The 27,188-nt window shown below is 40.3% G+C and overlaps 1 protein-coding gene across 2 annotated transcripts in view; it reads left to right on the top strand.

The window, feature by feature from the left end:
• The window catches only part of LOC124867146 (zinc finger protein 710-like), a 54,501-nt gene extending 27,313 nt beyond the window's left edge, over positions 1 to 27,188 (top strand). The window contains exons 1-5 of one of the 2 annotated variants that reach the window (XM_047363427.1): positions 13,429 to 14,018; positions 16,120 to 17,703; positions 21,380 to 21,571; positions 21,706 to 21,877; positions 26,042 to 27,188. In XM_047363427.1, coding sequence (XP_047219383.1) covers positions 13,974 to 14,018; positions 16,120 to 17,703; positions 21,380 to 21,571; positions 21,706 to 21,877; positions 26,042 to 26,223 — 2,175 coding nt within the window. In that variant the 5' untranslated portion in view covers positions 13,429 to 13,973 and the 3' untranslated portion in view covers positions 26,224 to 27,188. Of the gene's footprint in view, positions 1 to 13,428; positions 14,019 to 16,119; positions 17,704 to 21,379; positions 21,572 to 21,705; positions 21,878 to 26,041 lie in introns of those variants that run through there. The other variant, XM_047363428.1, reaches the window with a different exon arrangement.

The raw sequence follows: 27,188 nt of genomic DNA, 5'->3' as shown, positions 1-27,188 counted from the left end.
AACCAGAAACAGCGGCAGAAGCGCCTGACCTGGGCTACAGAGAAGCAGCACTGGACTGTTGCTCAGTGGTCCAAAGTACTTTTTTCGGATGAAAGCAAATTCTGCATGTCATTCGGAAATCAAGGTGCCAGAGTCTGGAGGAAGACTGCGGAGAAGGAAATGCCAAAATGCCAGAAGTCCAGTGTCAAGTATCCACAGTCAGTGATGGTCTGGGGTGCCGTGTCAGCTGCTGGTGTTGGTCCACTGTGTTTTATCAAGGGCAGGGTCAATGCAGCTAACTATCAGGAGATTTTGGAGCACTTCATGCTTCCATCTGCTGAAAAGCTTTATGGAGATGGAGATTTCATTTTTCAGCACGACCTGGCACCTGCTCACAGTGCCAAAACCACTGGTAAATGGTTTATTGACCATGGTATCACTGTGCTCAATTGGCCTGCCAACTCTCCTGACCTGAACCCCATAGAGAATCTGTGGGATATTGTGAAGAGAACGTTGAGAGACTCAAGACCCAACACTCTGGATGAGCTAAAGGCCGCTATCGAAGCATCCTGGGCCTCCATAAGACCTCAGCAGTGCCAGAGGCTGATTGCCTCCATGCCACGCCGCATTGAAGCAGTCATTTCTGCAAAAGGATTCCCGACCAAGTATTGAGTGCATAACTGTACATGATTATTTGAAGGTTGACGTTTTTTGTATTAAAAACACTTTTCTTTTATTGGTCGGATGAAATATGCTAATTTTGTGAGATAGGGATTTTGGGTTTTCATGAGCTGTATGCCAAAATCATCCGTATTAAGACAATAAAAGACCTGAAATATTTCAGTTAGTTTGCAATGAATCTAAAATATATGAATGTTAAATTTTCATCATGACATTATAGAAAATAATGAACTTTATCACAATATGCTAATATTTTGAGAAGGACCTGTAGTCATCCTTAAAACATATTTCAAGTGCTTAGAGATCAGAAATGATCGGTCAATAAAATATGATATCATGAATATATTCGGCAACTTAGTAAAAGAGATGGGAAAATGTCTAATGTTGACAGGCTTTAATTTTGAAATTCCACATATCTTGATGAAATCGATGAGAGAAATCTGGAAGTGCTCTCTTGTCATCCTGAAGTGAGAGTAATTGCTGGAAACAAACGGTGTTGTTGCAATAAACACAGCAATTTAAGGAAAATAAACGTAAAATGACTTTTTTTAAGGCCTTTTAATTTTGAAAATCCACATCAGATGTTAGTGACATTTGTTGTGCTTCGCCGCAGTAAAAGCACCTGCTGCTGTGGCAGCATTTTAGAGGCTTTTACAGCTGGTCTGGTAACCTGTGGCACCTTCTGACATCCTTGTGGCAACCATTGGCACCTTCGGGGCCAGGGACTCTACTGAGTGCCAGCGTGTTTTTAAGTAATTTGTTTTATTTTCTGTGACTAACATCACAATAATCATTAGTGATCTATAATGACCGACTGTTTGTGAAATGTCTCTTCATCATCTTTTCAGCATGTTATACATGCACATAATGCTATTTAGGACATAGTTTCCATCTCAAGTAAATACAGTCACCTTATATTATGGGTCTAACACTGTTTATTAAATAATAACCAATAATAACATCATCTATTGAAAGTAATTACTGACTAACAGTCAATAGCCAGTAACTATAATGACAATCCATTTGTCGATAATCAGCATTGGCTTCGACAAAAACAGAGACAGCCGGCGTGGCATCATCTTAGAGGTATTTACAGCTGGTCTGGCACCATGTGGAACCTTCTGGTGGCAGCAGTACCACTTCTACTTGCTACTGCCACGAATTGAGCTTGCTGTCTCTCAGATTCTAAGGGCCGACCACACGAAAAACAAAACCGAGTTAAACGACTCGTGTGCTACAAAACGAGCAAAACACCACTTGATTGGTGTGCATCTTGGGTCACCATGAGCGCTCACATTATCACTTCCGGGTCAACCTTGGAGTTGGTACATTCCCTTTTGTCATTTGTAAATGTGTTTCAGGACTTGCAAAAGTGTTTCGCACATTGTTAAAGTGTTTTCTGAACTGAAGTTTTAAAATTTTGTAATGTTGTTTTGCACCTCCAGGCCACCGTAGAATGTATTTATTGCTCAGAATATTAGAGCTTTTTGCAACTGTATTCTGTAACACTGAGTAACACTGGAGTGCTGCTCCCTTAATTAACATTGATACCAGTAACCCGCACATGCCTGCTTCTGGAACATGTTTGTCAGCAGAATCTGATGTTGGTATCTTTGCTTTTATCTAAGGATTACAACACTGGGCTCAGCCAGGGGTCTTTGGATACAGTAGAAATGCCCAGCATATGCTCCTCCAAAGGCTACTGAGTTATATCTCATTCCTTGTGGTTCAGCTAAATGTAGTTGTTTGAATATTTGTTTAAAGGTCTAGCTAAACCAGAATACTCCAAGCCTCCCTAACAGAGCCCAGATAAGGCTGAACCCATCTATTCCAGCTAAATCTGCTACTTTGATCTGAGTTTTCTATGTAGCTATCTGCAATTGTTTAAAGCTAAGCTCGGTTCATATATTTCCAACAGCTGAGCTTCAGCTGAAGTTATGCAGTAACGGGTAAGATACTATGACTCTGGGTCTTTCATAGCTAACCTAGAGGAAGCGTCGTCCTTTTAATGTGACATGGGTCAGGGGCAATAAAAATGGTCTGTGTACTCTCATTAATTTTTACTGCCAGCTCAGTCTGATTATGGGATAACTGGACTGCTGTACGTTTTTCCTTTGACAGTTCATCAATGAACCGGTAAAGTCCAAGTTAGACCAAACCTTCCGTGCAGCTCCATGGAGAAAACCTTTATTGATGCTCAGTTTACGGGTTCTCAGAATTTATACGGTGGTTTTAATCCCATCCTGTCTTCAGCCATGATGTCTTTTCTCTGTCTCCATTTCTCCTTTTTCACAGAACTTCAAATCTTCGTTTATGTAGAAAATACTTTTTTCCTTATTTTTTAAGCTTAATGTCCTTTGAAATGTTTGAATAAATAATGAAAATGTTCAAATAATTAAAGATTTAAATGGGTAAAATCCAGAAAGCGATTGAATGTTCAGTAGTTCTGAACAGGTCAGATGTTTTTAGGATATTTATTAAACAAATAAACAGAACAAATATTAATGTATGACGATCTAATAGCAGTGTGTTTACGTTTTTTTTATCCACAAAGGTGTAGTAAATGTTCAGAGGACACGGGTTAAGCATCGGCCTAAACATTTGGGATGTTCACAGGAGGAGGAGGATGGGTTAAATCTAGATTTTTACTTGGAATGTGCATATTTGTGATTATTTTAGTTTGTCCAATTTCTAAATTTTAAATAAAAAAACAATAACAAAGGGCTTTTTACTGTAGCTACACCAGTCAGGTGTGAGAAATGCAAATGTTTGACACTTGGCTGGTGATGCACCAATCAGGCTAATGACAGTTTTCTGTTATCTTTGAGGTCCGCCGATGTTAACCACAAAATATGTTCTGTTGGCATAGATGCCTGATTATGTCATAAAATGGGCCCTCTCCTCATCCTACCAGTATTGCCTAGGTGGCTTAGTGGTGTAGGACACTGGATAGATCCCAAGTTTGAAGCTCAGTGGATTTGTTTTATTCATTTATTCATTTTGGCCATTTTGATGTCCATATTATATGTTGATTTAATAAGCACAGCGAATGAGTTCAAAGCTACATTTTGTTCATAGGTCACTGGGATGCTGTTGCTTAGGAGCAGTGGGCAGACCATTCACAGGTCTTGCAATGAGGTGCAAAGTTTTCTACTGCATTTTGTCTGGTGTGCAGTGAGTGAACGTAAAATGCTGATGCAGATTGTGTTTATTTTAGCTTTTCTGTCCATGCCTGTGAGACTAAAAGAATCGTGTTGAGATGAAGCGACTTTTATTTCTAAATTAGTGTGTGGGGCATGAAATGGGTTTTACCAGAGCAATTTAGAGGTAGAGGGTGGGACTTAAATTTAGCCGTTTCTAATAATAATAATTACTATTTTGCTCAGTAGTAAAAACAAAATACAGAATTAACAGACTGTAAGGTTGTTGTTTTTTTTTTGGGTCATAAAATAAAACCGGGGGAGCATTTTTATGTTTTCACCCCTGCAGTTTTAAAACTAGATGTCTTTTAGTTGTTGGTTGTTGATACTTTTGTTGATGGAGCAAAATAGTGAGAGTTTCTACTTTTTTTATTTTATGAATAGGAAAAAAAAAAATTTAGCAGTGGACCTGCTGATCACTGGGGAAAATTGGCCGGTTCCAATCTGTAGCAGATTGATTGGTTTACCTCTAACCTTGGCACTTGACTTTTCAATCTCGTCCTTCCACATAACGTTCTTGAACTGCTTTACACCATCTTTACACGGTGTTTCATCCTTTCAGCATGCCAAGGGCTCCTCTCTTCTATGGGTCCAGTTTGTGAACTACTGCAATACACCAAAACCAATGCAGATTCCAGCCTGTGTATGAGCTGTTGTAGGCCTTTGCAGGGTAGAAGAAGAACACCAGGATCTGGATAATTCTTGCTGACATTGATTTGATTTGTGTGTTAAATGAAGACTCCCACTCTTTTTCTTCTTTAGCTGCAGCCATGTTTCTAAAACCTAAAAAAACTGAGGGAATGGGGTTTTGTGCTCTCCTCCTCTCTCACTTGCTCCCTTGTTTTTGTACCTCTTTATTTTTCTCTTCCCCTCCCCCTCTTTCTGTTCCTCTTCTTTTCCTTCCCTACCTCCGTGTTTCTCTGTTCTTTTTTCATTTCGGCTTCCATCATATTTTACCCCTCCCTGTCCTCTCTTCCTCTCTTTCTCCTTCTTTCTCTCTCACGTTGCACACTGCCCCTCCCTGCATCTCTGTCTCACTCTCACGTCGCTCCCTGTCTCATCTCTCTCTTTTTTTCTTTTTTCTGTCTCACTCTCAGTCTCTCTTTGCTCTCACTCTGCATCTTCCCATCCCCCACTGCAGCCTCTCATTTTCTCTTTCCCTCTTTCTCTCTCATTCCTCCCCCCTCCCATCCTGCTCTGCTCTCTTTATCCCCTCCCCTCCCTCCCCCTTCAATCCCTCTTTCATTTCATGCAATCATCTGTTCTCTCCCTCTTTCTCTCTGCTTGCTCCATTATGCCCCCATTTTGTCTTCTGCCATTTCCCTCTTTTTCCTTTCCTCCATGTTCTATCCATCTTGTTGTTAAGCCATACTTCTCCCTGACATTTATGACACAAACTTTTATTAAAACAGTGTTTATATCATAAAAATCCAACAAGGACAAGGACCGAAACATCAATACATCCAGATTTAAAGCTGAAATTTTTGCCAGTGCACATTTGCTTTTTATTTGCGCCATCTATTCATGGTGTCATTAAAAGCACCCATTTTATTTACAGTAATCTAAATAAAAATTTGTATCGTATGCAATAATGATGCGTTATTCGTGTGGTTTCTCATAATGTTATAGCAGCTTTGTTTCCATTTATATTCAACAAGTGACTAACCTTCTGCACCACAACATAACGTTTTGCTCAGTTTAGTTTGAAAATGATACTAAATTTAGCTGTTAGGCAATCTCCAAAAGAGAAATTACTGTGTCTGCCTAAGGAGGCCACTTGTTCTTGTTTCTTGCTTGGGCTCCTTTCAAGCAATCCCCGAGTCTTAGACTTCTCTTTTAGGTAGTTTCCATTAGGCACAGGGGTTGTGATGGGGATCTGTTTTTGAAGTAAATTTCTGGATCTGTGAATGTCAGCAAGGGTGCAGAAACAGTAGACAAACAAAACTGCAAAAATGACCGTGGGAAGAAAAAGGAAAACACAAAGGTTGTGGTTTTATTAGGCCAAAGGCAAACAAAACTTATAACACACAAGATTGCAAATCAGTACATTTTTGCTACTTATTGGACAGGAATGTAAAACTGCAGTCCCATTGAGTCGAAGTCTGTAGCATAGTTAACCTAGTCCTAGCTAACCTAACAACTATTAGTCATCAACTCCACAAATTTGGCTTTTGTAGAATAGTGACAAAAAGACAGCCACTTTTGAGAGAAAGCCAGAAGAGGTCTTGGTTATGGTTTAGCACAAACCATGTAAGGGACACGGCAAATACAGGTCCTTCTCAAAATATTAGCATATTGTGATAAAGTTCATTATTTTCCATAATGTCATGATGAAAATTTAACATCCATATATTTTAGATTCATTGCACACTAACTGAAATATTTCAAATCTTTTATTGTCTTAATACGGATGATTTGGGCATACAGCTCATGAAAACCCTAAATTCCTATCTCACAAAATTAGCATATTTCATCCGACCAATAAAAGAAAAGTGTTTTTAATACAAAAAACGTCAACCTTCAAATAATCATGTACAGTTATGCACTCAATACTTGGTCGGGAATCCTTTTGCAGGAATGACTGCTTCAATGCGTCGTGGCATGGAGGCAATCAGCCTGTGGCACTGCTGAGGTCTTATGGAGGCCCAGGATGCTTCGATAGCGGCCTTTAGCTCATCCAGAGTGTTGGGTCTTGAGTCTCTCAACGTTCTCTTCACAATATCCCACAGATTCTCTATGGGGTTCAGGTCAGGAGAGTTGGCAGGCCAATTGAGCACAGTGATACCATGGTCAGTAAACCATTTACCAGTGGTTTTGGCACTGTGAGCAGGTTCCAGGTCGTGCTGAAAAATGAAATCTTCATCTCCATAAAGGTTTTCAGCAGATGGAGGCATGAAGTGCTCCAAAATCTCCTGATAGCTAGCTGCATTGACCCTGCCCTTGATAAAACACAGTGGACCAACACCAGCAGCTGACACGGCAACCCAGACCATCACTGACTGTGGGTACTTGACACTGGACTTCTGGCCTTTTGGCATTTCCTTCTCCCCAGTCTTCCTCCAGACTCTGGCACCTTGATTTCCGAATGACATGCAGAATTTGCTTTCATCCGAAAAAAGTACTTTGGACCACTGAGCAACAGTCCAGTGCTGCTTCTCTGTAGCCCAGGTCAGGCGCTTCTGCCGCTGTTTCTGGTTCAAAAGTGGCTTGACCTGGGGAATGCGGCACCTGTAGCCCATTTCCTGCACACGCCTGTGCACGGTGGCTCTGGATGTTTCTACTCCAGACTCAGTCCACTGCTTCCGCAGGTCCCCCAAGGTCTGGAATCGGCCCTTCTCCACAATCTTCCTCAGGGTCCGGTCACCTCTTCTTGTTGTGCAGCGTTTTCTGCCACACTTTTTCCTTCCCACAGACTTCCCACTGAGGTGCCTTGATAGAGCACTCTGGGAACAGCCTATTCGTTCAGAAATTTCTTTCTGTGTCTTACCCTCTTGTTTGAGGGTGTCAATAGTGGCCTTCTGGACAGCAGTCAGGTCGGCAGTCTTACCCATGATTGGGGTTTTGAGTGATGAACCAGGCTGGGAGTTTTAAAGGCCTCAGGAATCCTTTGCAGGTGTTTAGAGTTAACTCGTTGATTCAGATGATTAGGTTCATAGCTTGTTTAGAGACCCTTTTAATGATATGCCAATTTTGTGAGATAGGAATTTTGGGTTTTCATGAGCTGTATGCCAAAATCATCCGTATTAAGACAATAAAAGACCTGAAATATTTCAGTTAGTGTGCAATGAATCTAAAATATATGAATGTTAAATTTTCATCATGACATTATGGAAAATAATGAACTTTATCACAATATGCTAATATTTTGAGAAGGACCTGTATGTGAAAGGTGGTGGGAAGGTCAGAAGACACCAAGAATATTAACTCCCCACACTCCTTTGAACCTCTACCCCCACGGTGGTGGCAGCATCCTTCTGTGGGAATGCTTTTAAACTAAATCCAATTGAGAATCTGGCAAGACCTGAAACTTGCAGTTAAGAGGCAGTATATATAATTCTAGTTTGAGCTATTTTGCCAAGGACGAATGGCCAAAACATTTAATGTCCAGATGAGCTGGTAGAGACATACCTGAAAATACTTGAAGGTGTTACTGCAGCAATTGTGATTCTACAAACTATGGACCCAAGGCAGCTGAATACAAATGCCTGCTGTATTTTTCAGTGCTTCTGTGCTCTGTGACATGTTATAACCTAACTGCTTTAAACCTCTCCACAACTTTATCTTTGACCTCATGATGCTGTTTGTTTGCTAATGTAACAAAAATCTGAGGCTTTCACAGAACAGCTACATTTATACTGATCTTAAACTATATACAGCTCTATTAGCTGGACAAATTCTGAAGGCAATTGATGGCACCGACTCTTATTAAAATGGGATTACAGTATTTTTATTTTGGAGTTGAGAGGGCTGTAATCAAATACATGCCAGATTTGAACATTTTACCTAAAAGTAATAGAAAAAAAACTATCATGTTTGTTTTACTTCACAATCATGAACTGCATTGTAACCACCCCCCCCCCCCCCCCCCCCAAAAAAAAAGAAATTAATCTGCGAGTGAAAGTCTGTGAGTGAAAGTGAAAAATACAAGTGACACCACATTGCTTTGTATTCACTAACATAAAAACCTATGTGAAAGCCTATTTATGGACTTAAAATTGTAACATATTTTGTGGTACTTATTTTTACAATTATGAAAAAACTAACTTCTTTTTTGTATAACTGTTTGGCTGTGAGTGCACGTCAAAGCAATCATAGCCCCGCAAACACAAATACTGCTCTGAAAAAACATACTTGTTTGTTAAATAGGCTTCTTCAGGACATCGGTAGGATGGCCAACAGGTGCAAACGCACTGCAAACATATAAATGATGCAAACGCATGAACACAAAAAACAAATGCGACAGAAAAACCCTGCAAAAGAAAACTGCTGCAATCACAGAAAATAGAGTAGCAAAAACCTACAACCAAAAAACAAACGCAAATGAAAAATCCTGCAAATAGAAAAAGCAGCGGCAAGTTCAGAAAATCTGCAAAATGGAGGGGCGCCAGACCACTAGGGGAAGGTATCGTTTATGTGTTTGCAGCACAATTAGCCATTTGCTGCACCTATTGGCCACCTTACATAAGTTACATTTATTTTTTATCTCTTAAGTGCCCACAATAACTGCCCTTTATATACCTGGGGGGCTGTCTCGATAAAATTATTGTGAAGGAACTCTTTAAATATCTGAGAGAATTTTTTTTTATCTCTGTATTTGAAAAAGCACTCAGTAATTACAGATACAGCTTTTCCAGTTTTACAACAAACACATTGGAACAAGGCGGGGGGAGCTTGCCACGGGTGGTCCTAGTAATGTACATGGAAAAATGTTAAGAGAGGAATGGAATACCAGACAGAATGCAGAAAAGATAAACAAAAACCTTAGTCAAATCTCGTCTGAGACAGAATTATTTATAGTTAGTAATATATTCAGCCCGTAACATTGTTTTATCATTAAAATGAGAAAAAAATACCAAACAGCCGTGTAAATTTTGGGGAACAGGAGCAGTTTCTAATAACATGTTACAGGGGTTGGACAATGAAACTGAAACACCTGTCATTTTAGTGTGGGAGGTTTCATGGCTAAATTGGACCAGCCTGGTAGACAGTCTTCATTGATTGCACATTGCACCAGTAAGAGCAGAGTGTGAAGGTTCAATTAGCAGGGTAAGAGCACAGTTTTGCTCAAAATATTGAAATGGACACAACATTATGGGTGACATACCAGAGTTCAAAAGAGGACAAATTGTTGGTGTACGTCTTGCTGGCGCATCTGTGACCAAGACAGCAAGTGTTTGTGATGTATCAAGAGCCACGGTATCCAGGGTAATGTCAGCATACCACCAAGAAAGACGAACCACATCCAACAGGATTAACTGTGGACGCAAGAGGAAGCTGTCTGAAAGGGATGTTCGGGTGCTAACCTGGATTGTATCCAAAAAACATAAAACCACGGCTGCCCAAATCACAGCAGAATTAAATGTGCACCTCAATTCTCCTCTTTCCACCAGAACTGTCCGTCGGGAGCTCCACAAGGTCAATATACACGGCCGGGCTGCTATAGCCAAACCTTTGGTCACTCATGCCAATGCCAAACGTCGGTTTCAATGGTGCAAGGAGCACAAATCTTGGGCTGTGGACAATCTGAAACATGTATTGTTCTCTGAGGAGTCCACCTTTACTGTTTTCCCCACATCCGGGAGAGTTACGGTGTGGAGAAGCCCCAAAGAAGCGTACCACCCAGACTGTTGCATGCCCAGAGTGAAGCATGGGGGTGGATCAGTGATGGTTTGGGCTGCCATATCATGGCATTCCCTTGGCCCAATGCTTGTGCTAGATGGGAACGTCACTGCCAAGGACTACCGAACCATTCTTGAGGACCATGTGCATCCAATGGTTCAAACATTGTATCCTGAAGGCGGTGCCGTGTATCAGGATGACAATGCACCATTACACACAGCAAGACTGGTGAAAGATTGGTTTGATGAACATGAAAGTGAAGTTGAACATCTCCCATGGCCTGCACAGTCACCAGATCTAAATATTATTGAGCCACTTTGTGGTGTTTTGGAGGAGCGAGTCAGGAAACGTTTTCCTCCACCAGTATCACGTAGTGACCTGACCACTATCCTGCAAGAAGAATGGCTTAAAATCCCTCTGTCCACTGTGCAGGACTTGTATATGTCATTCCCAAGATGAATTGACGCTGTATTGGCCGCAAAAAGAGGCCCTACACCATACTAATAAATTATTGTGGTCTAAAACCAGGTGTTTCAGTTTCATTGTCCAACCCCTGTAGTTGGGGAGAAAACAGTTTTTCTCTCATGTTTAACCTGTAAATACTTGCATACTTGACAGTGTTTAGTTGCCTACAGCGAATGCATGCACATTTGCAATGCAACGTGCACTTAACTTCTTCAGATGTTAGAGTTCTGTGCCTTGGAGTGCATGTTTCATTTATAATAATGTAATGTAAATAGAAAATAATGTCGTTAGTGTGTGTTTGTGTATGAACAGCTTCAGCATTCATTGCTTTGACTCTCATTCATTGATTTATACCCGATGGGTGTGTAGATCTTTTGCTGTATGGGCCCTACAAAAGGCTCTGTCTCTGGATCTGGACCAAGTTTGGTCTTCAGGGAAAAGGTGCATTTATTGTAATAATTATATTAATATAAATATTGGCACTTGTATAAAATGTAAATATTTTTTATTAAATGATAAAAGATGTATTTGATAATTATTTAATAAACATTGAATAATTTTGATTCAATAGTATATAACTACAAAATATAATTGTAATGTAATATAATATAATTATAATTATATTTACTTAAATAATAAGTAGAATTCAACAGGTAAAATAAGTATGGAGCATGTTGCTATTTCTGTAAATAAATACATTTTTAAAAGTGCTGCTGACCTAAAATTCTCAGATGTCTGTAATGACCCATTCAGTCCACACATGCAAAACAATCCAACCATAGCTGATCATATCTAGGTTATGTGTAATAAAATGGAATGGCACAGTGAAAAAATATCAAACACATAAAGAAAAAGTGGTGCAAAACAGCATGGAAAGTCATGACACCAGCTGAAATCCTGCCACCTAGAGCAAATTAGTATGAACTGGTTCAGACCCAACTGATGGCCCATAAAAAGTGTCTCACAAGAAACATCTCATGATGTAAAGTTTGCTGAACAAAGTGTCCCCCTGAGCCATACATGTTACCAGTTTCTCCCATACAAGAGGTGTGCCAAAGCTGTCCAAAGCTATAGAAAAGTCTTGGAGAGGCACACAATGAAATGATCAAAAGAATTAAACAGACACAGAAAACAAGCAATGTTTGGTGATAAGAATTAAAACTGAGAAGGGTCAATCATTTCTATAAGGAGATAGATAAAATGATTAAATAAAATTAATAAAAAGACTTAAGTTATAACTATACATAATGAATATAGATAACAAGCAACAAAAATGTGTTGACTGGATGGGTTGTTACGGACATCTAGTTAGAATTTCATGTTAACTGCAGCTTTCTGACAACAATTGTAATGTGTTTGCTTATTTTACCCACTTTATACAAATGTCATATGAAGCTATATAATGTCACATGAAAGTGAATGTAAATGTAAACAAGGTACTGAAATACAAATAAACCTTCTATCAGCCAATAAACTGTATATGTAATGGTGATTAGAATTTTGTGGAATATTTCCGATCTCCAGTTTTTGTACAGCTCTGACCTGGCAACTCGATAGTCAATTACTGTTTCTCTATAACAACTTTGAAGTACGAAGATATCCGAACAGCACTGAGAATATTTTCTAGCCTGCCCTAGGGGGCCATTGTTATTTACATCAGGTGCAGATATCACAGTAAAACAGGGTTATAATACTATTTTACTATACTACTAAGGTAAAATGATGGTCCGTTTTCATTTTTCAATGCTCTTTAGAATCTTGTATTAGAGATGCCTTCAGCTATCATTGTAAAAAACGTCAGTCTCGCACTCTGGGAGCCTGAACTGTAGACCTGTCTTAACATGTCATAGAAACTAAGTTCTTTCTCTCGGTGCTTCCTCTAACTTTATTTTTAAACACTTTATTGACAATGAAAGTAGCTAACTTTGAGTGTCACTCAGTAACAGCTTCAATATGAAGAGTGTTACAACGCCTTGATAGTGTCGTGTGATAGCAGTGCATTCACTGATCAGGAAAAAGATCAGATTTTTGAGATTCCAACTGAACAATCAAGCTAAAAATCGGTTTATTCCATTCACCAGCTGATTTCTTTGTGCATCTCTAATGAAAGCTATGATCAAACAAAACGGATCAGGACCTGCCGTTTCCAACATTTTGATATCCAACCACATTGATAATGATTACCTAAAAGAACAGAGATTAGGTGATAGGGGTCTATTCACAGGCCCCTATCCAGTTGCGTCCACAGCAGTTGGCTTCAACCACAGACGTGAGATTAGATTAATTATTCCTTATATGAAGATTAAGAGTTAAATCATTTCTTTAGTTTGCGTTTGCATTTATACAGTTCAACATCTTATCAAATCAAACTGCTAAATGCTCACTTCGTCTAATAGTGTGACCTTTGTTGACCCTGAGGTCATGGCTCCACGGCTGCCTGACTTCTGCTTCCTGTCTAACTCTTCTGGAGGCTGCAGGAGATGAGCTAATGAGAGATTGGAAATTCATCACTTTAGAAATGGAGTCAGATCTGGGTGGTTGTTTACGTAGCATAAAGAGAGGAAAAATATATTTGCTTTGTCATTTAACTCTATGCCTTATTCTTTTACCGCATTCTTCTCCCATCCCCTTCTGTCTCTTTTGCTTATTCTGTCTCTTCCCTCCTCTGTTTTTTCTGAGTATTCTTTCCATCCACTCTCACCTCGCTACTATCTCTCTCTCTTTCTCTCTTCTATTTGCTCATCTCCTTGTCAGTCACCTTCCATCTCTTTCATTCTCATCCTCTATCTGTCGTCCTCTAACCCTAACAGACACTTCCGTGCAAGCCTGTCCTTAAAACAGTCTTTCCAACTATTTATTTTTTTTTTTCTCGGAAAAATCACTTAATAAAGGAGAGAAAAGATGCGCACAGATCAAACAGGAAAAGACAGAGCGTGAGACTGAGGAAGAGAGACAGACAATTGAGAGAGGCGAGAGTGGTAGATACATAATCTCAGACAGATATGATGTTGATTTTATTTTTCTCGCTTCTGTGTTTGGCTCATATGTTGGGGCTTTGAGGTGACTTAGCCCATTCATCCTCAGATAATCAAGGAGCCTTCTGCACAATTAAAGCTGCTGGCCACATGCTCGCTTGGAAGAACATTAGTTTGTTCCTGCCGTATGTTGTTAGTGCTGCTGCACTATCACTTCTAAAACTGTACAGAGGGAGAGAGCGGAGGAGGAGGGGTTAACACTCGTCCCGCCTCCCCTCCTTCCCTCTCGCATAAAAGGGAGGCAGACGGAGCCGATTGTCACTCACGCTGAAGAATGAGGTCCTTAAAGCACCTGAAACTTCACAGCAGGAGGAACGTGGTGAGTTTGCTGGCTCTCACTTGTACCTTGTTCAGATTACAGAGGTGGTTAGCAGCATGGTGGAAGATGGGTCTGTGGTTGTCTTCAGTGATCCTAAGATGCTGTTCAGATTTTGTTTGTAAAGTTGCTTCATTGGATTCTCATTCATGCAGATTTCTCTCCCTCTCATTGTCACTGTTCTTCATTAAAGCTCTTTTAAGCTCTTTCCCTTCTTGTTTTTTTTCTCCCAGTTGTTTGTTTTACCTCGCATTTTTTATTCTGTCTGGCTTTCATTTTGGATTTTTTTCCTTCCTCTGTCTTCAGGTTACTCACCGCCTCTCCCTCCCGTCCTTTTCTCTGTCTGTACACATCTCTCGTTCTCTCTCTTCTTCTTGCTCTCTTTTGGCCGCTGCTTCCTACTTTCTTCCTTCAATACCTTCCTGTCTCTCAGTTGGTCTCTCCACCTTTCATTTTTCTCATTCTCTCTTCTGTCCTGCTCCTCCACTAGACTCCTGTCTGCTCTAAGCTTCCCCCCTCTTCCCTTCTTCTTCTTCTACTGTTTTTGTCTACTCTATTGCTGGTTTTGATTTTTTTATTCCTTAATCTTGCTCAGGTTTGTTTTTCCCTCTTTCCCCCCTGCCTCTTCTGCACTTCAGTGTGTGCGATGATCAGTAGGCCATATAATCCCCTTCAACACTCACACCATACATAGTTATAGCGGTGGATTAGGATGCTGTGTTTCATACTTCCTGTGTCTTGTTTCCCACATCTCAGGGTTTGCTTCAAGATGAGCACTGCTTCGTATTTATTCTTGACATAAAAACAAGAGATGCACAGATCTGAGATTTTGTGGCTGATTTCCAATTCCCGATTTCTGTGAAGCTCTGACCTGGTTTTGAAAGGGAAATTTCGGTTTCTCTTTCAAAACTGTAGCAACTTAATATTTTCTTCTACTTTATGGATAAATTGATAAATCCTTGCATCTAATAATATCTTAAACATCTAGTAATTGCTTACACTTTCACCAGACAGATTATAGCTTACTGACTGTTTTTTTGTAAACCTGTAAGTGCAATCTGCCCCATATTAGAAACTCATAAAAAAAGAAAATATTAGTCTGTCCATCTTATATTTGAGAGAAAAAGCTCTGATTTGCTGTCACGTGTTACATTGTTGAAAGATGTAATAATTTGTTGTCGATACACTTTACAGGAGGATTAAAAAGCCTTGCTGTTGTGATTAATCAGTAATTATTTAAGACTACTAACATCAGTCTCTGTATGTATTCCCTGACCTGACCTGAAAAGTTGGTTTCCAAAAACTGCTAACATTTCTAAATCCAGTTTATCCCATTTTACATTGACTACATTCAGAAACGTTGCTGTAATTCATTAAGCTTCCTGTTACCTACTTTAGCCTCCCTCTCGGCTTAAAAGTGGCACCCCGAATGAACAGCTGACATGCCTTCCTTTATAGGAGCTTGTGACATCTTTGTGCTTCCTCTGACGTCATTTTTAAACACCTCGTTGATACTGGAAACAACTGGCTGAGTCCTCTTGGCTTAGTAACAGCTTCCAACCCGAAGTGTGTTGTTGTCAGTGGGACCTGGAAGCCCTTATGTACGGTCGGATTGCTGATCAGAAAGAAAAATTTGATTTTCATTTTGGGGTCAAGCTAAATATTGGCTGATTCCAGTCAAAGGCTGGTTTCTTTCAGCATTTCTGAAACCTAGTTTTGGAGGTTGGTTGGTCTCTGTGGAGGAAAAGTGTGCATCCTTTTCTGTAATGGAATAAATAATCAGAATCTCTCTATTTTCATTAGTGTTAACAAAAACTGCTCAGACTAGAATGCTTAAATCCTGTTTTTTTGCTAATTACTTTACTTCTAAATTGATATGCTTTCTTATTAGTTTGGGTTCTGGCAAATTAGAATTTAAACATTTATGCCTTTTTTATTGATATTGGACCCATTCCATTTTATTCAAACTTTCTCAGGTTCTGTTCTTGTTCAATATGGACTTAAGAATGTGGACCAAAGAACAAAAACAGACATTTTACAGAACTTCTTCTTTATGTTATTAGACTAAACAAACATTGTGTAAGAATGTCCCTTTCTGTTCCAGGAGGAGGCGAGCCGGCGCCTGGGTAGATGTGAGCCCAAGGTAATGGCCAGGCTGGTGGACATAAGCACACAGACAGATCCCGTAGTTGTGTTGTCCTTGGCCCAGGCCGCCGTGCTAGGTCTCATCTCCCAGAATGAAGTGTTTGGAGCGACCATTGCACCCAACGGCTTCTACACCGGTGAACCCAAAGAGTCCCCTGCACCACCAGTAGACGGAGTCGACTACGAGTACGCTGATCAGCTTATTGGAGCAAACGGAGATTACCTCGGAGACAACTTAGGAGAAGACGGCCAGATGCAGCCTAGCTGCAGCCAGAGGAGGTGGCAACAGGCGGCGCCGCCGCAACATGTGGACACGAAAATGGGCATTCCCGATCGTCACACGCTCCAAAGCGGTGACGTGACCTCACCCCATGTGAAAGGGGAAGTGGTGACCTCTGCTTTGTCCTCCTGTGTCCACATGCTGAACAATATGGCTCCAAGAGGAGGTTTAATTCAGGTAGATCCCGCCACTCTCAGAGTTCCCAACAAGAACTGTGCCGAGTGTGAGCGTGAAGTAACCAACCAGCAGCAAGCTAACACTCACGTCCATCCTCCTCCTGCCCAAGTGGTTCACAGAGGAGCAGAGCAGGGCCACAGGGGACTCCAGGCCCAGCGTCCTATGGGGGCCCACGGCCGAGGTGGTAGGGAGGATGAAGAGGAGGTAGAACACCCTGTAAACACTATGATGAAGCCCACTCAGCAGGAAGAAGCGATCAGCAGCTACTTTCAGACCAGTGAGGTAGGCAGCTATGATTCTACAGATATGGGCATGGGTGGTGAGTACGAAGACAGCAGCCAGAGCATGATGTGGACTGACGGGAGCGGCGGAACGCAGCACCAGCAGCCCCCACACCCCCCACACCCTCAGCCTCCCCGTCGACACGGCGGCCGCAGAGTAGACCGGCTAGATATAAACATCCAGATTGATGAGTCTTACTGTGTGGACGTAGGAGACGGTCTGAAGCGCTGGAAGTGTCGCATGTGCGATAAATCCTACACTTCCAAGTACAACCTGGTCACACACATCCTGGGCCATAATGGCATCAAACCACATGCCTGTCCGCATTGCGGAAAGCTCTTCAAGCAGCCCAGCCACCTCCAAACCCACCTGCTGACCCACCAAGGAACACGGCCCCACAAATGTACCGTCTGCAAAAAGGGCTTCACCCAAACCAGCCACCTGAAGCGACACATGCTCCAACACACTGACGTCAAGCCATACAGCTGTCGGTTCTGCCGCCGGGGGTTCGCCTATCCTAGCGAGCTGCGAGCGCACGAGGTGAAGCACGAACGCGGCCGCTGCCACGTCTGCTCACAGTGCGGCATGGAGTTTCCCACCTACGCCCACCTCAAACGACACCAGACCAGCCACCAAGGCCCCCACACCTTCCAGTGCACCGAGTGCAACAAGTCTTTTGCATATCGAAGTCAGCTCCAGAACCACCTTCTGAAGCACCAGAGTCCAAGGCCTTACACCTGCTCCCAGTGCGGCCTGGAGTTTGTGCAGCTCCACCACTTACGTCAGCACTCGCTAACTCATAAGGTACTCCCACCAGTCACTTCCTGACAGCTCTAATTACACACACACACACACACACACTTTAAATGTTACCTTAAGCTGCCTCCTCTTTTCTTTAGATTTTCCTTCAAAGAATCTATCCTGAAAACAGTTCTGTAGGATTCCTGCAGGTCCTAGAACCAGTGTTTACTGTAAACTATTTTGTTAGGCTCTTTTTTAGAAAGTGGATCAAAAGATCTCTTTGAGACAGAAAACCCTGATTATTGGTGGTATTATCACTATTTATGTCAAAATCAAAAATGTATGCATTAATTGCTCTTTCTGAGTCTAAATGTAAGCAAATGGAGTTTTTAGACTTGAATGGGGAAATAGCTAATCCCTCTCTAGAACTTGTTGGGTACAATAGACCACCAAGAAGGCATTATCCTCCTTAAAGCATTTTTTGTCCAAATTAAATTATAATGAACTCCTTTTGGTCAGGCACTTGAATTGGGACTGGCAAAATGCAGCTTCTCATGAATTTGAATATTTTTGTGACTCTATTAATCTTAGCCAGCTGAACAACCTACCTACAAGGCCAAATCCTAAAAGTCCTGATGACTCCACTTTGATCGATTTAATTCTTACAAATGCTCCTCATAAATTCTGCAATGATTAGAGTGATCATTGTGTTGTTGCTCCTTCCAGGAACAATAAAATCCCTAAATGCAAACAAGTCATTAGCAAGAGCAAGCTTTTCATCATGATTTGTCCTCAGTCGGTGGGGGGCAAATAGGTCCTTTGCCAGATGTTGAGCCTGTTTGAATTTTCTGATGGGAGCAAGTTTTCACAAAACTTTCCTTAAAGAATTGTCAGAGTGAAGTGATGGAAAAACCCCTGGTTTTCTTTAGAGTTGCCAGATACCATCCACCAGAGCAATGTGGTATGGGCCACAGCCAGAGCAGGTGATTCTGCCCCTGATTGGTCTATCTTCAGGCAACTAAGAAATAAATGTACTTGTCTTTTCAAAAAGGCTAAATCAGAATATTATCTGTTTATAAATGATCAGGCTCTTCCAAAATTTGTTCTAAAAGACTCGGTCCCAGTCTGTGATAGAACTGAGGTCTTAAATCGCTTTTACAAGCATTTTGTATCATTGTTTGACTATTCAGTAACAGCCTCTGTGACTTTTACTGTACAACAAGTGCATAGGGCTTTCAAAGCTTTAGATTACAGAACACCCCCTGGACCAGACTTGATAGAGCCCTACTTCTTGAAATTGGCAGCTGATGTTGTAGCACAGCCTCTTAGGATTCTTTTGAATCTTTCAAATCCAAAACAAAATAGTTGCATCAGACTGGAGGTCAGCATTTGTTACTCCTTTTATTAAAAATAGGTGATCCAGTAGTTTAACTAACTGCAGGCCAATATCAAATTTGTGTGTCTTGTCAAAAGTTCTTGAATCTCTTGTTTGTGATGAACTAAAAAAGTGTTTACACTTCTCTCAAAACTGTAATCAGGTTTCAGCAAAAAGCAGAGCACCGTGACTGCGGCTACAAATGTGATTAATAATAATTATCGCGCTTGATAGAAAGCAGTATTGTGCATCACTTTGATTGATCTGTCAAAAGCTTTTGACACTGTGAGCCGCGCTGTTTCAAAGCATAGGCTTCTTTGTTTGGGGCTGAGCGATCATGTAGCTTCCTGGTTCTCAAATTATTTAAGTGACAGAACTCAGTGTATTAAATGTGATGGATTTTCTTTCTAAATTCAGATTTTTTTATGTTGTCGTTCACATTACTTTTAAAATGTTGCCTGTATCTGACTCCAATGTAAACTGTTTGTGGTTCCAAACTGACCCGCATGCGCAAATGATGTCACACACAGCACACTTTGGTCCAGCAAACATGTAAGACATTCTTGTTATTCGTACTCGTACTCATACTCATCGTCTTCCGCTGCATCCGGGACCGGGTCGCGGGGGCAGCAGACTCAGAAGACACGCCCAGACGTCCCTCCCCTCAGACACCTCCTCCAGCTCGCCCCATGCGTTCCCAGGCCAGCCGAGAGACATAGTCTCTCCAGCGTGTCCTGGACATTCTATCCACTGGGGGGAGCGTGTTCTCTGTGGTCTGGTTTGGCGCCTGCTGTCTGTTAGTTGCTGCCCCTTGTGGACAACCTGTTTGTTAGGTAAATAAAGGGTGCGCAGATGGACATCCCACTTGCAACTACTTCTGCATAGATTTGTTCTCATGTAGCCCCAACTTTGAATCCCCCTACACTGACTGTAAAGTAAACGAAGCAGCAACACATTCATTTAGAAGAGCCTTGCTGCTGCTCTTGTTCTCTGATTCCTGGTATTTACACAGTGTAGGAAATTACCAAAGATTACTAGAAATTACTTGTTTCGGTTTAATAATAATCTAAAATTTGGTGCACCTATAAAATATCTGTCTTGCATTTAAAAACTTTTAAACAGGCATTATATCACAGGTAGCATTTCCTAACACCTAAACCTGCTCTTTAGTATTTATATTTGTTTTGCAGGATTTCAGACCTGAAAACCAACAATTAATTTTAGAGTTGAGTATCTCCACTAAATTTACTCTAAATGATTCTTTTCTTGTGTTTTTTAAAAGGCTGACTGTGGCCTTGTGTTTCGTTGTTACCTATCATTAAAGTTATGTTGCTTTGGATGTTAGTAGCTCATATTCAGGATTGTACAGACACCATTTGCTTGATTATTTTGATTTAAAAAAAGACTTGAAACATATCTCGTTGTAAGGATCTCACATGCTTAATTTTTCTATACAATTTAACTGTCATGTAGAGGAATAGTGCATCATGCATGGGTTTCAGATGGTCTATACAAGGGGTGTCAAACTCAATTACACACTAGGCCAAAATTAAGTTATGGGTCAGCCATAATTTATCACGAAATCTTTACAATTGAGAAACTTTTTCCATTTTTTTAGGTACGAGAAACATTTTCAGCAAGCATAGATTAAAACTTTCAGAGTTATGCTTCAATGCTAACCCTTTCCCAGGTTAATAATAATAATTTTTATAATAAGTTTTAGAAATTCAGGTCCATAGTGCAAAACGTAAGCATTTATTAAAGCTCAGTTTGCTAAACTCTGATCTACTGTGATGCACACTTGTCCAAGCCAGAAACTTGTCATCTCTTCTTCTACCGATGTGACAGTAAAGACATGAGGTCACTAATGAATGTCAATAGAGAAAGGGGGTTGTGGGTCTTGATTGATGCGGCAACACACCAGCATAGCATTCTGGGATTTGTAGTATAAGCTGTGCACGCGCCGTCTACCGGCTGGCCGGCTCATGTAGACATTTGGAATTATCTCGGGGCCTGAGTTTGATACATACGGTCTATCCACTGTCTTGCAAAAGCATTCATACCCTGTGATCTTTTTCACATGTTGTCCTCTTACAGCCACAAACATCAGTTTATTTTTATTGGATTTTATGTGAACCAACATGGTTTTCTACATCGATTGAGATCAAATTGAACTTTATAACTTGAATTGAATTGAATTGAGGTTTAAATCAAAGCATATATAAAGAAAATATGTAATTTTGAGCAAGGTGTTTTTGACAAGCATGGTTTTCACACTATAATAATTAGAACAATGAAAATCAAATATCTTTTTTACATTTTCTGCTGCCACTGCTGCGTGTTGATGTTGTTTATGTTCTGCAGGGAATGAAGGGCCACAAGTGTGAAGTGTGTTCTCGAGAGTTCACCCTGTCTGCCAACCTCAAGAGGCACATGCTCATCCACAACAGTGTCAGACCCTTCCAGTGTCACGTCTGCTTTAAGAGCTTCATCCAGAAGCAGACCCTCAAGACCCACATGATCGTCCATCTGCCTGTTAAACCATTCAAATGCAAGGTGAGCATATCTACTCCCTGGTGGCAGCAGACAGTACGAGGTCATTGTGTCAGTGACAAAAAAAAAGTTTGATTTTTCTTCTTTGTGTATTTTACGAATGTCAACTTTTATAAATTGGTATTTCTTTGGGCCAGGTCTGTGGGAAGTCTTTCAACAGAATGTACAACCTGCTGGGCCACATGCATCTCCATGCCGGCAATAAGCCCTTTAAGTGTCCTTACTGCACCAGTAAGTTCAACCTGAAGGGAAACCTCAGCAGGCACATGAAGGTCAAACATGGAATGGACGTCTCACCAGAAGGACAAGGTGAGGAGTGCTTTATTCCTTTTTGTTCGGTGTAGATTACTTCTCTAAGCATCACATGACCTTAGGTTGATGGTTATTACTCACTATTTGTTTAAAACGTTCCCATTGGTTTCTAATTTTTCAAAACTGGTGATGCTTTCAAAGAAACTTTGTTGATTTCACCAAAGGCAACAATCATCAAATGCATGTTTTCAGATCACTTACAAAGTTAAGCAAAAAGTTGATGCTGCATCTAAAGATCTTTCTATATGTTTTCAATGTAAGACTAGAAATTATTTTGAAAATGCCTTGATGCATCTAGATGATTTTAAACCACTTGGGTTATGTATCCCCGACAGAAATAATTCACGGTGTCCTGATATGGTGCCCATAGTTTCTTGTTTTGTTTGTTTTTTTGGCTCCAGCAGTCCTTATTTTTTATCATATGTTTTTCAACAACAATGAGACAGTGAGGAAATGGTGTGGAAAGAGAGGGGTATGGGAGTGCAGAAAGTGTCAACGAGCCAGGATTTGATCCTGAGAAAGTCTGTGTCGAGGACCAAGGCCTTCGTACACAAGTCACGAACCTAACCCCCTACGCCACCAGTTCCGCGCCCGGGCCACGTGTTGTTAAAGAAAATGTAATACGTGATTACAGGTCTGTCGGACCCAATATTTGTTTAGCAAAGATTATTAAAAAGGCAGTTTTTTAGCAAATGTACTCCTTTTTTTATTATATAAAAAAAAAGCAGCTACAGTCATGCTTAGTACTGTAGTCTGGTGACTACAGTACTAAGCATGCACAGGTAAAAGTTATAAATCAAACCTATAGGACTGCTTATCAGACATTAAGAAATAGCTATGTTGTGCAATCAGGATGCTTATGTTATCTAATATTTAATTAAATGACAATTCAGTCTGTCAAGTGTTGTCCTGGGAATACCAGCTGAATATGGCGGTGGTATTAGAACAATAGATGAAAGATTGATTCGAGCACTGGCATTATTGAACAACAAACTGCACACAGATAGAATAAATTCACAACAGCTTCTCTCCAAAATAAAACTTTATCAACAGAAACAATACAACTCCAAGTTCAAAATATTTAATAATAATATTAAATAAAATGTATTATTATTAGGCACCTTTCTGGCACTCAAGGTCACCTTACAATGAGTACAAATCAATATTAAAAACAAGAACAAATACAAAATGAAATAAAAATATAAACACAGCGATCAAGCAGTTAAAATGTAACAGTGCGAAATAATCAAGTGCTGAAGGCAGTCCTAAACAAGTGAGTCTTTAGTGAAGATTTGAATTGAGAAAGTGAATTTATGTTCCTTAAATTGGGTCGGTAGAGAGTTCCAGAGCCGAGGAGCAGAGCGGCTGAAAGCTCTACCCCCCATGGTGGTGAGACGGGCAGAGGGAACAATCAGGTGAATAGACGAGGACGATCTGAGAGTGCAAGAGGGAGTAGCAACGTTGAGAAGATGGGATAGATAAGGTGGAGCGACATTATGGACAACCTTGAAAGTGAGAAGAATGATTTTAAAGTCTATACGGAACTTGATGGGGAGCCAGTGGAGCTCTGACAGAACAGGAGTGATGTGATGGAAGGAAGCGGTTCTAGAGATGATACGGGCAGCTGAGTTTTGAACTAGTTGAAGCTTATGAAGAGATTTATGTGGAAGACCGAACAGGAGGGAATTGCAGTAATTTCAGTAAACAAACTCTTTACTAGACTAGAACAATTGAACAAAAAACTACCAAGCAAACTGAAGGAATAAAGAAAACTAATGCACCATGTACAACAAGGTATGTTGTACATGATGTAATGACAGCTCAATGTGTAATTATGTTGAAGAACCAATGTTTATCTTCAGGAATCTATAAATGAGGTCAACCTTTTTGGATAATTGATTCTTTATGTTGTTTAATTTGACATCCTTATTTTAGTGAAATCATACTTGCAGAAATATTATGTTAGATTAGAACTGCGGTTCTAATCTAACATAACGGACAGCTGCGGTTCCGATGCCGCTTTCTCCAGGCCGTGGGGAAAACCAGCTTGATTAGTTGATTAGTTTGATTTTCTTATGCTTCTTATGCTTTTACGTTTTTAGGTTTATATTCTTAATTTTGTTCTCTTATTGTATTGTTTGTGTTTTATTACAAAGCTCTTTGTAATTTGTATCTCTGAAATGTACTAAAAATATATCAATATAGACTTGAAAAGTGTGTGGTATTGTTACTGTGCTAGGTTGGTTCAGATCATACGTGTCAGATCGACTAATGTTTTCTCATGTGTAGGGATGCGTACCTTTCACATTTGAACTGATACTCAGTACCTGGGAATTAATACAGGTACTCAACGGTACCAGTTTTCAGTAGTTTTGTGTCTGTTTATGTGGTAATAAATGTTAATTCGTATTATAATAAAATCTCAAACATTTTCAGTTTAACAAATTTTTTTTCTCAATATATAAACTTTAATGAAAATATCAAAACGACATCCAGCTATTTGTATTGTAACATCTCAGTTGTTTCAAACATTTGTTCAACATTAAAACTTTTAACTGACTACGCAGTGTAAGGCACAAAGTAAAACCCAGCCATGTTGCTGGCTGCAGACGAGTAGCTAACGAATGAAGGCATCCAAACGGTCCTGAATGCAGGAGTTGTAGCCGTAGATCTGTGGCTGACGAAAATTGTCTCTTCAGCCTTGACAATAATCTTGTGCTTAACCAGGTTAGTGTATATACACACACACTAGAATATAGCGGGACGCCCCCCTTGAATAGTGGTAGAGGAAACGCTGCAGGAGCTTCCTCAGATTAGAAGTATTCCTGCCGCTGGTCTTGCAAACTGCATCACAAATATTGCAGCAAGCATAATCTGCTCCACATTTTGAAGAGTGGAGTCATACTTTCGAGCGATTTCTATCAGCCATGCTTGCTTTGTTGATGGTACCAGCGGCTACTGACGTCATTATGCTCTTGTGCGTGCAATGCTGTGTTCGTGTCTGGCATGGAAAATTGCCCTCTCTTCCACTCCCTCAGTGTCACAATGATGCGTTTAGGTCCCACAACGTGGTACCGTTTGATTTTATGAGAATCGGTACTCGGTAGTACCAACAGAATTCGGTCGGTACCTATAATAGTACCGAATTCGGTACCCATCCCTACTCGTGGCTCTTCACGGAAAAAAAAGATCACGTGAGGTTCCTCAAGGCTCCATTGTCGGGCCACTTTTATTCATCATCTAGTTCAAAATTATAGTTCAGAATACGGAGTATTACAAGATCTTACACTATTTTATATTTCTTGTCTTGTCCCCCCACGAGACCACAGTCACTGAGTCAGGGTGTCTAAAATATTGATGACTTGGTGGGTCAGAATATTCTCCAAGTAAATCCAGATAAGAGAAGTAATTTTTGGTTCCAAAGTTAGAAATCAGGTCTGAACTGGAATCATTGATGCTAAAAACTATAAAACTTGCAAGAAACCTCTGTGTGGTTGAGGATTCTGACCTAAATTTAATAACCGCATAAAGCCTATTAGTTAGCTATTTATCATCTAAAAAACGTGGCCGAAATGTTTTCCTGTTAAAACAGGAATCAGAGAACTGGTGCATGCTGGTAATTTAGTTTGATTAGATTATTTTAGTGGTCCCTTTACTGATCTCTGGTAAAAAGATTTTGTTGATAATCTATAAGGCACTACATAGGTGTTAAACGTAAATACATTCAGGTATTTTGGATCAGGTCTAAACCATGTAGACCCCTCAGATCATCAGAGAAATTCAGTGTTCCAGGACGGGAAATAAACAAGTGGACGCAGCGTTTAGTTTGTGTGCTCTGGAACCAACTCCCTGGAAACAAAACCATGAGATGTACAAAAAGTGTTTGTTTGTTTCATTTAATCAGAACTGAAAACACTTACTGCAGCATTCTCATTAAGGCCTAAATTGCTCTTTGGGTTAATTATTGATGTCGTAGTGATTGTTTCTTTTAATGTACAGCCTAAAATTGTTCTATTAATGTACTTGTTTTTAATGTAAATATCTTTACCTTTTGTTCCTTTTTTACCTATAAATCACAATACGTATAAATAGTGGCATATAAAGAAGTCTGCCTTGCCTTTATTATAAAACATTCCTTTTTTTTCTACTTGGAATTTGCAGAAGTTCTTCCAGAAATGGAAAACCAGGGGGAATATGAAGACCAGAACTTCAACTTTACATCACCAGACAATATGGACAACAGTGGTTCCCAAAACCTCACAAAACTCACCACAGCGAACATGGAGGACATGGAGGAGTACTACAATTTTGGGAAGGATACGAGCAACTACACCACGCCATGAGTGTTAATGAAACAGAGAAGATGTTTTTTCCCCATCTTCTTAAAGCTGATGGAAATTACAGCGTCGTTTTCTCAGACTCTAGGAAAGATTTTGTTTTTGTTTTGTTTTGTTTATCTTATAACTCATGCCTCCTTCCAGAATCTGACGGACGATGATGGGAGGCCCGGAAGCAGACGTGCTTCAAAGACGTTTCAACCCCACCGTCTGCAGCAGAGACTCTGAAGCTGCTGATGTGGTCTGCGGCTCCTTTCACATAACAACTAGACTTACTGACTCACAAACTGTCGCTGATGGACTGTCAGATCTGTATGTTGTGTGTATGTATCAGTTACTATGAAGGAAAAAAAAACACTGCAGATGTGGAAAAAAAAAAAGAAAATCCATTCTTTGCCATCTTTGTTCAGACACATCCAACATACGGTATCATATTTGGGACTGAAAGTGCCAGCTAGAAATATTTTGCAGCTCACCGTCCACCATATCCACCAGTTACTAAATGCTGACATTTTGATAAATAGTCGCAACATATTTACAGGTTTCATCAGTTCTAGTCAGCCGTTTCTAATTGTGGTTGGCTGTTTCTCCCAAGCTATCCACCTAGACGTTGACAAGGTTCAGCTTCCAAAGCAGTTGTGCTGTTTTATTTTCCAACCAGAGGACACGTTCAGCGATATTTGCTACTTTCCCATGCTGGCCTTGAAAACAAAACTGCTGGCATGTAAAAGCCCTTTCACTGTACAGAGGTTTCTGCAACATGCAGTGTGTTTACCCACAGTTTTTATTTCACATGGTCTAGCTTTACATGAATAATCTATCCTGTGTAGTGAATATATCACTCTAGATTTTGAATTACTGAGTAAATAATACAAAGCACTTTTGTTGAAACTTTTTCGTTGGGGAAATAAGATTGTAAAATCTTTCAGCCCCAGTTATGGCAATATTATTAAACTATATTATTAAACAGA

Source organism: Girardinichthys multiradiatus, chromosome 4, assembly GCF_021462225.1.
Source record: "Girardinichthys multiradiatus isolate DD_20200921_A chromosome 4, DD_fGirMul_XY1, whole genome shotgun sequence".
Taxonomy (NCBI): domain Eukaryota; kingdom Metazoa; phylum Chordata; class Actinopteri; order Cyprinodontiformes; family Goodeidae; genus Girardinichthys; species Girardinichthys multiradiatus.
Note: the sequence above shows the minus strand (reverse complement) of the source record. Positions and strands in the feature narration are given on the sequence as shown.